The sequence below is a fragment of the Mixophyes fleayi genome, chromosome 9, assembly GCF_038048845.1.
Source record: "Mixophyes fleayi isolate aMixFle1 chromosome 9, aMixFle1.hap1, whole genome shotgun sequence".
Lineage (NCBI taxonomy): Eukaryota > Metazoa > Chordata > Amphibia > Anura > Limnodynastidae > Mixophyes > Mixophyes fleayi.
The window spans coordinates 28,028,053-28,040,727 of NC_134410.1; the positions used below are offsets into that span (position 1 = coordinate 28,028,053).

The following is a 12,675-nucleotide window of genomic DNA, read 5'->3' on the forward strand; positions in this document are numbered from 1 at the left end:
TATTAATTTTTCATACAATTTAAAATTATGTAAGCAATACCCAGGGCGTAAATGTACTAAGCTGAGAGCTTCCCGCGGGTTTGAAAAGTGGAGATGTTGCCTATAGCAACCAGTCAGATTCTAGCTATCATTTTGTAGAATGTACTAAATAAATGAGAATTAGAATCTGGTTGCTATAGGCAACATCTCCACTTTTCGAAACCTGCCGCCATCTCTCAGCTTGATACATTTACCCCAGGAGTATGTTTCATATAATGAGGCTATTGTCTTTGACAACAGGAATAAAAGCAAAATGGAGGGAATTTGCAATGCAGATTTCTGTCAAAGTGTGTTTTATTATTATCACTAATCCTCACAATTGAAATGTCCAGACATGTAAAGAACTGTAAAGGTAAAATTCATTGTTGACCTGAGTTTCCACAGGAGCTGTTTTAAAATGTATTGTCTTCCCACTCCAATACAGACAACTGAAGCTTTAGGACGACCTCCTGATAGGATCTGATACAGTAAAAAGATCTGATACTGCAGTCATTTCAGTTGATGTTTTATCACTAGCCCCGTCCCTGTGTTTGAATCCACCAATCAGCATTATTTTTACAGAGAAGGACTGCAAAATTGTCAGTCACTCTGTGTCTGCTCTTTTAGAGTAACAACTGCCTCCTGACATGGCAACCTGTGACAGAGAATTTAAAAGTTCATGGTGGACATAATGACTAAGCCCTTCAGTTATTTCATATACATTAATCAGTCTTCACTACATATTACTATGGTTTTAGAGTTTAGTGGTCCTTTAACAAGAACCTCATCTTGGGCTCTGTGGCCTGAAGGGTTGTGAATCTAAACATGGATCTTGCAGGTTGTGAGGATACTGCGAAAGTCGTGGCTTATCCAATCAGCAGTGTCTTGTTTCCCTATACCAGTATTGGCTAACCTGTGACACTCCAGGTGTTGTGAAACTACAAGTCCCAGCATACCATTCCAACAATAAGCTGCTATATATTGGCAAAGCATGCTGGGACTTGTAGTTTCACAACACCTGGAGTGTCACAGGTTAGCCAACACTGTCCTATACAAACTGTGCTCGTTTTCTTAATTCTATAGATGTTTAAACCTTAAGAATAAATTAAAAGGTGATAAGTACCTAGCTAACTGCAGGGGTCCTATTTGGTTTTAGCAGCTGGGAATAGCGATGGCTTTGCTGAAAACTAGATTTGGATTCTTTCACCAAGAAAAAGTTTAAAAGTGCAGATTGTTAATTGTTTTATTAATGTCTATGATAAGAATGATCACTTTACACCAAGCCAAACATCCACTGTCTGCATAATGGGGTGTGGGCTTTTGTTTTTTTCAGTTGGTATCGATCGTTCGGTCCCAGCACTCCTTTAATACAGTGTTGGAACCTGTTGTGGATGAGAGTTGTTGGCAGTCACAATTTCAGTTTGTATTTTATTAGTATATACTTTCTTTATTGTTAAAGAGAGATTGTTAGAACTATATTGTCATTGTTACGTGTGCACCCTAACCTTGCATGGAAAGTACCTAAAATTCCCACAGTTGTCGACCTTTGTCACACCTGTCACCTCTCTTGCGTTATTGCTTTTAGCTGGTAAATTCGGAGCATCTGCACGATGTCCATGTCAGCGTGTGTCTTGTGTGGAAGGACCCCCCTCATCGTATCCACCCGCACGGCCTTGTGGGTAAAGACTGTCACGACGGTATTTGTGAGATCTCGCTGCATCCAGATGAAGGTCAGACACAGCACAGGTGAGCGTGACCAGTCATGGCAGAGGATTCCACTCTACATATGAAATATAAATAAATGTACTACATATATGCACTGTAAACCGCAGTAACCAATGAGATATCCGCTTTGGTCAGTCTGTTGCCAGTTAAACTATTGAAATCAATGGTTTTATTTCACTTAACTGCGCTGCTTTGTACGTAGTGTTTACTGTGCAGTGCTGCTGGAAGGATTGAGAGGTGGTCCCTCTTTCTGGTGGGCTTTGAAATGTAAAATGGAATTTCTAGTGCACCGTCTGCTTGTGATGATAAGGTATGTTTATCAGGATAAATCAGGGCAAAGTACAGTTTCAGAATTAAGATACTAAAAAAACCACAAAAAGCAAAAATAAAGCGCAAAAAGCACATGACAATATCAGTGATCAAAATCATGTAGCAAGAATAGTACATGCATAGATACAATACAGTGGAATGTGTGGTCTGGAGGTCGACACAGGCAAATTTGCTGATGATCAAGATGGTGGAAAAGATAAGGAAAATTCATGTGCCAGAGGTCTAGATGATCGACTTTTTTTTATATAGATATGTTCAGTTTTATATATTAGCAAGTGGTCCGAATAGCGCTCCTATGTTAGTATTAGATCTTGTTGTAAACATAGCAATCCATAGCCATGAATTAATTGGGCATTTTGGTTGTAATGAGATGTTTTTTTTTTTTTTTAAATAGTCACTTACAGTTTTGTAGCCAAAATAGTGTGTTCTCCATGCTGCTGGTCCGGGTGGTTTCTGCAGCTTTCACCTCCTTCTGGAGTCAGGGGGAGGTGGTGTTTTAACGTGGTGCTACATCCCGTTCCTTGTTGTGAAGTAAGGCTACAGTGTAAATTAAAACAATGTTAGTACTGACGATTATCCTTTGTATGTAGCACGGTGGCTTAGTGGTTAGCACTTCTGCCTCACAGCGCTAGGGTCATGAGTTCAATTCCCGACCATGCCCTTAGCTCTGTGGAGTTTGTATGTTCTCCCCGTGGTTGCGTGGGTTTCCTCCGGGTGCTCCGGTTTCCTCCCACACTCCAAAAACATACTAGTAGGTTAATTGGCTGTTCTCAAAATTACCATAGTCTCTCTCCCTAACTGTGTGTGTGCGTTAGGGAATTTAGACTGTAAACTCCAATGGGACAGGGGCTGATGTGAGTTCTCTGTACAGCGCTGTGGAATTAGTGGCGCTATATAAATAGCTGATGATGAAATGTATCGACACAATGGGGTATTTTTAGACATTTGAATTGGAATTTGAGGGTAGTACCAGGGGTCTGAAAGGAAGTGTATTAGTTGTGTAGCAAAGGAGCTGTACCCTACGCGTTTCACCCAGGTATATGGGGCTTCTTCAGGGAGGGTGTATTCAAATGATCTTAGGAACGATAGGGTGTTTATATATCGTTTTAATAGAGACATGTGTGTAGGTGTGACTTAAGCATCATAGATATTCATTCGGTAGTCATTTTAATACAAAGCTTCTAATAGGCTGCAGAAAAGGAGTGTTTCCAACCAGGTGAGTGGCAATAGATATTGTTAGATCGAGAATTATGTTTAGTTACATATTTGTTGAAAGCGCATATTCAGTATCGGATGTTATGCCTGGAATAGATACATTGTATCAGTACATGTTGTCAATGGCCAGTAAGTGTTGTTTCTTTGCGCTGTTAATGGCAACATGAAAGGTTTATTAGTTCCAAACAAATCGTTAAGTAAATAGCAAATCACACATTGTGCCCTACTTAAGGGCCATAGAACAATATTATCTTGGTTGTGGTTCCCGTGCACATGAAATAACATATATTTGGGTGTGTCACAAGGTGTGATAGGTAGAGTAGTGCTCCCTTTGAGAGTATACATTTTATAAGAATTTTGCTGGGAGATCTCCTGCTTTGTAAAACAGAGAATCGCAGGAGTATGACAGCGACGAAAATAGAAAACGAAAAACATTATGATGAAATAACAATAAAAATAAAGTATAATTAAAAATATAAGAAATACAAAACAATATGGGAAATAAAGTACTGTTGAATGAAATGAAAATTAATGGTACTTTTGTGAAGCTGTTTGCCTAACTAAAGAATATGGTGTACTGGCATAGATCTTGGTAGTTGTTGTGTAGACATGGGCAAAGTATCACCAGCTTGTAAATGTATAAGTGTGTGGCAGGGAGTAACTTGATGGTACACAGGTTTCAGGGGCAAACACAGGATTTGTAGAGGGGGGTTTCCACACCACGTCGCCAGTGGGCGTGACCAGCATGCAGGGGGGCGTGGTTTTGTCTGCTCTCCAACTCTTCCTATCCCCATAATATACATGGACAATGCTGTGTGCACTACTGTTAGGAGCACGCAGCTCTCCCTTTTCAAGCAGAGCTGTGTGAAGCGGGAGCAGGGTCCAGCCACCTCAATTATACAGTACCCAAGGCTTGGAAGGGGGTTTCCAAGCACTAGGAAATCCTCCCTCGGTTTGCCTATGGTTTTGTAGTGATAAGATGGTGTGCCCTAAGTGGGACAGGGGTGAAAAAGAGCCGGTTTCTGAATGGTGTGTGGACAGCTGAATAGAGAATGGGTCTGAGTAAGACATGGTATGGACTTAGGTGTTACAGGTTGAGGAACAGTCCCTGGTCAAAGTCTCTATTTAAACCTTTAGGTTGTGGAGTGTCTGGATTGTACATCCATCGCGCTCCTTCTTTAGAGATGAGTGCTATATAGCCACCTTCTCTTCATGGTTTAGGGACTTTATGATACCTATAGATTTCGAGGTTGTCAGATCTTGTGCACGCTTGGTTCAAAAATGTTCTGGGACGCTATGGGTGGCGAGTCCATTTTTGATATTCCTTAAGTGTTCTGCCACTCTTATTTTTAGGCTTCTGATGAATTGGAGTCCACACGGGCATTCTAGCATGTTGCGACACACACTGCATATATGGGACTTTCTTGGATGGCAGATTCTTCAATGTTGGCATTGGATTTAAAATAGGTTGTAGGTTTTGTATGATTCTGCTTGGTGGTTTTGCATGATTGACATCTGGCGCGCGCAGTGAAAGAAACCGTTTTTGTTTTCTCCTAGCCAAGTTTCCTTGTGGACTATTTTGTTGAAAGGGAGGGCACTTTTTATGAGTTTGTTTCTTATGTTATTTGCTCTTCTGTAGATGAGTTTAGGTTCCCTTGGTAGCAGAATCTTCAGTTTCTGGTCTTTGAGTAGAATTAACCAATGTTCCTTCATGATTGTCTGTAGAATTCTAGAGTAGTTGCTGCATTCTGTGATGAAAAGGACTTATTGTGGGAGTGTTACTGGGTTTTTGTTTCATAAGTTCAGTCCTGTCAAGTTGTTTCATTGCTTCGTACATTTTGTCCATTGATTTTTTTTGAGGGGTATTGTCTTTCTATGAATTTTTTCTTTCATGCTAGATGCTTGGTGGGACATGGTCTTCAGTATTGAAACAATTTCTTCTTATTCATCTGAAGTGTAGTCCTGGAATATTTTCTAGCCACTTAAGGTGGTGGTTACTCGATGATAGAATAAATGTGTTGTTGGCCACTGTTTTGATGAAGGTTTTGGAGAGTGTGTGACCATCTTTGATTAAGATCTCCAAGTCGAGAAATTCTACTTTTATCTTTGCTGGTGTTGGCATTAAAATGTAGATTAAGATGATCTTTTTCACCATCTTTACTATCAGCAAATTGGCCTGTGTTGACCTCCAGGTCAGACATTCCACTGTATTGTGTATAGATGCATATACTATTCTTGCTACTTTGCTTTGATTATTGTTTTTGTCATATGCTTTTTGTGGTTTATTTTTGTTGTGTGTGTTTTTGTTTTATTTTGTTTTCTTTATTGAGTTTCTTGATTCTGACACTGTACTTTGCCCTGATTTATTTCTGATAAAACATAAATTATGTTCACACGCAGACTGACTCACACTTTTTATTAATTTAACTTTAACTCCGTCAACAGTAAATTCCTATCTATTGATTTTGGTCATACTTTCAGTTCATCTTTCTTTCTGTTTAATGAAAAGGGAAGTTAGATTATGTACAAGAGAAACAGCCTCTCATCATCTGCCTGCAGCCTCTTTTTGTCTTCCCTGCACAATACTGGCTACACACTCATGTTTATCACTCTTCTTCCCTTATTTTCCTTTCTGTGTGTTTTTTTTTTTCCTTTCTATTTTTCTTAGTTGCTCTGTTCAGTTATTGTTAGTCCTGGACATTTGTTACCCCTGTTGCACATAATATCTGGATGATGTGTCAAACGATATGGCTATTTGAGCCTTTGTGCCTCTCCCACTAATTGTTAACAGGACCACAACTCTCAGGCGTTGCCCCTGTCACATACAGCCCTGTCCTCACTTACAGAATCACATTAGCGGACAGATCACTGATTCCCACCAGATCAGCACTCTCCTCTACCGAAATACATTGTGCTGTTGTGGACATTCTGATGGTATGATTGGCTGTAGGATTGTCTCTTGTCCCACTTATAAAAACCAGGCACGTACCAGCCGCAGATGAGGAATGATTACAGAAAGTTACCTTGACCCTCGTCAAACACTCTTAGAGAAACAGAATTTTATTTGTATTCTATAATAAAACCATCACAAGTATTTTGGTGACAAAAAGCAAGAGTGTTTTGTGGTTAAAAGAAATGTGTTCATTCTTTATCAGCACTTTACCACAGCCAAAATTAGAAAGAGTGATCTTAAAAGATGGAGTGGCTGAACATAACCTTAGATTTGTAGAATACAACATTATATCGGTCAAATCATTTAATCAAGTTCACATCTTAATGCTATGTCTGTTTTGATGTTTATTGTGATAGTTTTGTGGCCACACAAGCTGCAATATTCATCATCATCATCTTCATCATCATCATTTATTTATATAGCGCCACTAATTCCGCAGCGCTGTACAGAGAACTCACTCACATCAGTCCCTGCCCCATTGAAGCTTACAGTCTAAAATTCCCTAACGAACACACACACACACACACACACACACACACACACACACACACACACACACACACACACACACACACACACATTAGGGTCAATTTGATAGCAGGCAATTTACCTACCAGTATGTTTTTGGAGTGTGGTAGGAAACCAGAGCGTCCGGAGGAAACCCACGCAAACACGGGGAGAACATACAAGCTCCACACAGATAAGGCCATGGTCGGGAATTGAATTCACGACCCCAGTGCTGTGAGGCAGAAGTGCTAACCACTTAGCCACCGTATTGGTCCAAACGACGGACATTACCTGTAATATTGCAGAACATGTGGCCATTATTATACTATAATCATCCACGCTAAAAAATACTACAGTATCAGACTTTCATGTAGCAATCCTCTGACGTTGTGTAGCTTGTGAGTCATTAGCCATTATGAAAGATATTTTTAGATACTTTGTGGACTTTTGTTTCTGGGACCAATTTAAATCTTGTCAGGAAATGCTGTCTTACATGCATGTCCTATTCCAACACTCAAAAGCTACAGACCTGTTTTAATATGGAATGCTGGATTTTTGCGAATTAAGCCTAGATGTCGCAGTTTATTATATTTTATTTTTTATTTTAACTCTGTCTTGGTGAATAGAGCCCATTACTCCTTTTTTTTTTTTTTCCCCCTCCAGTTTTAGTAATCTAGGCATCCAGTGTATTCGGAAGAAGGAAATCGAGTCGTCAGTCAAAACAAGACTTAAGTTGGGAATAGACCCCTACAATGGTGAGCAGCGACTACAAAGAGTGGATGTGTAGCTAGACTGCTGTAATGCTCAGGGTCGTATAACAAGTGCAGAGATATGCAGGCGTGTGTCTAATTGTCATCCATGCGCACTTCAAGGTGCCCACTTCCCGGGCTTTGGAATCACGCCTGTAAAAGGTTGATGTCCCTACATTTGTGGTAATACCTGAAAATATATAAGTTGTAGAGGGTGATAACGCGACTATGAGGTCCAGCCTGCTACCACTGAGGACAACCATTCATTTTAACTTAAGTTTTGCTGCTTCCTTTACCTTTGGTTATGTCTTAAATGAATCATGAAATTGAGGGGACATCAGGACTGTCTATTATTACATGTCACAAGATTTTTACTAAGTGGATTAATCTATGTCTGAGAATGCGCTTTCCCACAGGGCAAGAGGGCATAAAATGCATCCTATTAAAAGTATAGGATGAGAACCAAATTCTGCCACCTGCAGGGCCAGGCTGGTCAGGGGGGCATCTGCCCCCCTGGACTGGTCCCATAGTGGCCTAAGTTGGGCTGGATCACTGGGCCACCTGCATTTGTTTCCTTTAAAATGTTCCTTTTAGACTACTGAGCCTAGTCTCACCTCCGGGATAAAATTTGCCAACCAGCCCCTGGCCACCTGGTGGTGGAAAAATGGAGGGAGAAATAGGATGTGCACCTCCCACAAAACAGGGAACGCCACTCACCGTATGTCTAAGTGTATAAACCATACAGAGATGCAAGTAAAACTTATTAACCGACTGTACCTTACTCCAGAGCGGTTGCACAGGTTTTGGCCAGGCCAATCGAAATGTTGCTGGCGCCAATGTGACCAAGTAGCGGACATCTTTCATGTCTTCTGGACATGTTTGGTGCTTCAGCCGCTGTGGAGTGAAGTATTTGCCTTAATCTCCACTGTCTTAAAGACCCCTGTTGCCCCAGATTCGGCCTTAGCTCTACTCTATGTCTACCCGACATCCATTCCAAAGCATGATCGGTACCTAGTGCAGAGCCGGATTTAGACCTCAGAGGGCCCTAGGCAGGATACTGTTTTTGGGGCCCCTCCCTGCAACAATCCATAGCACTATATTTTTGCAGCCTACCATATACTCCTATAGTTACGTAGAAGTGAAAGCATGTGCCGCCGCATGCCTACCATATACCCCTATAGTTAAGTAGATATGAAAGCATGTGCACGCCGCCAAAGGAGGTGAGGGCGTGGCTTGCATCTTTGGGGGCGTACCTAACATGTGAAAAGAGCAAGGCCACCCTGCTGCAGAAAAAGGCACCCCTAAATAATTACCAAGCAGTCCCGTTTTTTTAAGTAGTTGGGTCAAAACAACATAATAAATATTGAAGTCAGGGCAGAAATACTTACTTAAGTTGTTTGCAAAAATAATACGCATAAATCCAAGTATGTGCTCTTGTCACTTTTGTCCCTCTATCATCACACTGTGCCCCTTCATTGTCACTTTTGCCCCTTCACAATATCACATGTGCCCTTTCACCATCACCTCTGTGCCCTTCACCATCACCACTTCTGTGCCAATCACCATCACCACCTCTGTGCCTCTTCACCATCACCACCTCTGTGCCCTTCACCATCACCACCTCTGTGCCAATCACCATCACCAATTCTGTGCCCCTTCACCATCACCACCTCTGTGCCCTTCACCATCACCACCTCTGTGCCCATCACCACTTCTGTGCCAATCACCATCACCATCTCTGTGCCCTTCACCATCACCACCTCTGTGCCCTTCACCATCACCACTTCTGTGCCAATCACCATCACCACTTCTGTGCCCTTCACCACCTCTGTGCCCATCACCATCACCACCTCTGTGCCCATCACCATCACCACTTCTGTGCCCCTTCACCATCACCACTTCTGTGCCCCTTCACCATCACCACTTCTGTCCCTTGTTTTACTTACCTTTCTATTGCGCGCTGCTCCTCCTCCGTCAGTCCAGATGTAAAAAAAAAGAAAAAAAAAAGAAAGAGTCACGTGATCGCTCGTCGGGTCCCGGCAGCCTCTCCTCCTCTCTCTATCACTGAGACACTGAGAGGAGAAGAGGCTGCCGGGACCCGATTCGCGGCACCCGACCCCCCCTCCTCCGATTCGCGGCACCCCCCCCTCCCCCGACTCGCGGCACCCCCCCCCCCCCCTGCGCACGAGTCGTGGGGGGGGGGGGTGCCGCGAGTCGGGGGAGGGGCCGAATTTTTTATTTTTTTTTCATTTTTTTTTAAATTACTCCTGTCCCCCCCAGCTGTGCCCCCCCAGAGCCGCTAGGCCCTAGGCAGGTGCCTAGGTTGCCTAGCGGTAAATCCGGCCCTGACCTAGTGGGCCACATATTGATAGCTACTAGAGCAGCAATAGCGCAAAACTGGAAGTCCCACATTCCTCCTACTATTACTCGAATCCTTTCTAAGATACAATATAGCTTTGAGATGGAAACAACAGATACGCCCTATGCCTCATCTGCATCAGCCCCTATCATAAGATGGTTCAGATGGGATGAATATATCACTGATGGCCCAGGGGCTCCCCAAGATATCTCTGGTTACCCAACGACTCATTCACCAGCGGCCCTTGTAGAATCCCCCCAGCCCATTGACCAGCTCCCATCCCCGAGTATTTTTCCCCTAGAGGAGCTATCTTCAGACAACCACAGTGAAAGTTAAAGTTAATATGTCTTACTGTTTCTTATAGTTGTAAATACATATTGTTGATACTGTGTGCCTTGATTTAATTGAGTGACTCCTTTCCCCCTGCGTGGGGAACCCCTATGTGTGTCCCTTCGTATGTATTTTTTCTTCTCCCCCCTTTTTTTTTTCTGTACCCCCATATACTTTTGCAAAATCTGAATAAAAATATTGATGCAAAAAAAAACCAGGGAACACCACTGTAAATGCTGCCTCTGCACCCCTTTATATGGTTTTATTAGTGTCGTCCCACCAATGAAATGTTGTTTTTGCACGTGGTTACTAACATACCGCGCACCTAATCTGTACTTGGCAAGTGCCTCTGAGCCACTACTCCCACTGAGCAGTGGAAACTATTACTCTACGCTGATGTCCCCTTCTCGTATCCATATAATTGGCGAATTTGAGCAAAAGTAGACATGTGACATCACACAAGAACATTGCACTGCGGGTTTGCGCTCTTGCCCGATTCTAAGCGAGCAATATAGACTTGTTAGGTCATAGATAATAGATGACACCGAAAGTGGTTCTGTATGAAGTTTGCGTAGTGTGATTTCTACAAAGTGGCGCCATTACTTTCACCAAAATATGTTGGCGCTTATGAGAAACAAGTATAACAAACATTACCTGCTTGTAAAGCAGACGGAGGTTCATGGAATCTGCATTTTGCTGATCCACTCAATTATCTTTTTAGAACCCTTTAAACAAAGTTTGTACTTATTTGCAGTGAACACCATGGTTTCCGTATAACTCTCCTAACCGATTCTCCCCCAACAGCCGGAATGTGGCGGCACCACGAAGAGGTGGATCTAAATGTGGTCAGGCTTTGCTTCCAAGCTTGGTATATTTTGCCAATGGGACAGAGAATTTCCCTCAGCCCTGTGCTGTCGGAGCCAGTGTATGATAAGAGTGAGTACTTGTGAACACTATGCTGAGTACGCTGTCTAATAGTATTCCCACCATGTCCAATGAAACCTCTCTCTTTTACTGTCTTGTATCTAAGCTAGACAAGTATTTACATATTTATGAAAACAATATTACAGCGCTCAGTCCCAGGGCTAGTCAGAAACAACGGATATGGATGAATAAGATAAATTAATGAACTAAATGTCCAAATATACAGGTACTGGTAGTGTTCCAGCTTCCAGCTTGATTGATGATCCACCAACTCCCAACAAAGTTCATCAATAGTGTGTTTATAGATAGGAGATAAAACGATAATGATGGGGATCAGTAATGGATGAAATAAACGTGGTATTACAATAGTAAAAACTTACATCTAAAAAGGCTCTATCCGGTGTCCAACAACATGCGACTCTGTTCTGTAAACTCTGCAAATTGCAATCGATGTAGAAGTATTGAAGAAAAACCTCTTAGGAGGAACACAATACTTCACCTAGGCAAAACCAGGATGGGGGGGGGGGCTTCAGAGTGCCAGGCAACCCCCCTCCCAGCCCATCATTATCGTTTAATCTCCTATCTATGAACACACTATTGATGAACTTTGTTGGGAGTAGGTGGATCATCAATCAAGCTGGAACACTACCATTAGCTGTATATTTGGACATCTAGTGCTGCAATATTGTTTTCAATGAGATTTGGGAATTGGGATATTCCCCTTACTAGCAGCTCGTCCTATTTAGGGGGTAGTTGTTGGATTGAGGCACTTTCCCTTACTACCTATATTTACATATTCAGAGAGGATACAAAGAGAAGCACCAAGCAACAAGTTCAAAAGAAAAGTAATTAACTATTTCTGTAGAATATGGCAGAATAAAAATGAACCAGGGCTCTTAGCTCAATCTGAAAATTACATATTTGTTAATAGAAAAGTAAGTCACAAAAATACAACATGCTAAAAAAACTCATGGGGATAATAATCACATGGGGAATTACAACAAATGTATCAACCGCTGTTGTTTAAGAATATTGATCTATTTTGATTGTGTTATAATAACATTATCAATGCATGTATAAAATTAGTATTGCAACTTGTTCCAATGTAACTCTTAATGCTGGGATAGAGACAAACCATAGATCAAATAATTAGTTATTCACTCACTGCAGATGTAGGATACTTGAAGGTAAAAACAGAGTGTGTAGAAAATTCACAGTAAGTAAAGAGTGTGAATGGCCAGTTCACCAAATTATTTCCATATATATTCCTCTAGAGTCCACCAACACATCGGAGCTGAAGATCTGCCGGATGAATAAAGATTCTGGACGTTGTGAAGGTGGAGAGGAAATGTATATACTCTGTGACAAGGTGCAGAAAGGTGAGAGGACTGTGACTGATTCACAGTGAGATATGTATTCTCTGTGTGACCGGGAGGAGATGGGTGAGGGGGAGTGGCTAAGCTACAGGGAGCGACGCATTTTCTATGTAACATGGGTAGATGGGTGAAGGCTAAGATACAGGGGCGATGCAGTTTCTGTGTGACTCGGCGGGTGGGGGGGAGGCG

At 42.0% G+C, this 12,675-nt stretch overlaps 1 protein-coding gene across 1 annotated transcript in view; it reads left to right on the forward strand.

Moving 5' to 3' along the window:
- Positions 1 to 12,675, forward strand: part of RELB (RELB proto-oncogene, NF-kB subunit) — a 34,902-nt gene that overhangs the window by 13,320 nt on the left and 8,907 nt on the right. The window contains exons 4-7 of the mRNA XM_075187140.1: positions 1,604 to 1,764; positions 7,412 to 7,503; positions 10,991 to 11,122; positions 12,385 to 12,489. Of these exons, the coding sequence (XP_075043241.1) occupies positions 1,604 to 1,764; positions 7,412 to 7,503; positions 10,991 to 11,122; positions 12,385 to 12,489 (490 nt within the window). The remainder of the gene's footprint in view (positions 1 to 1,603; positions 1,765 to 7,411; positions 7,504 to 10,990; positions 11,123 to 12,384; positions 12,490 to 12,675) is intronic.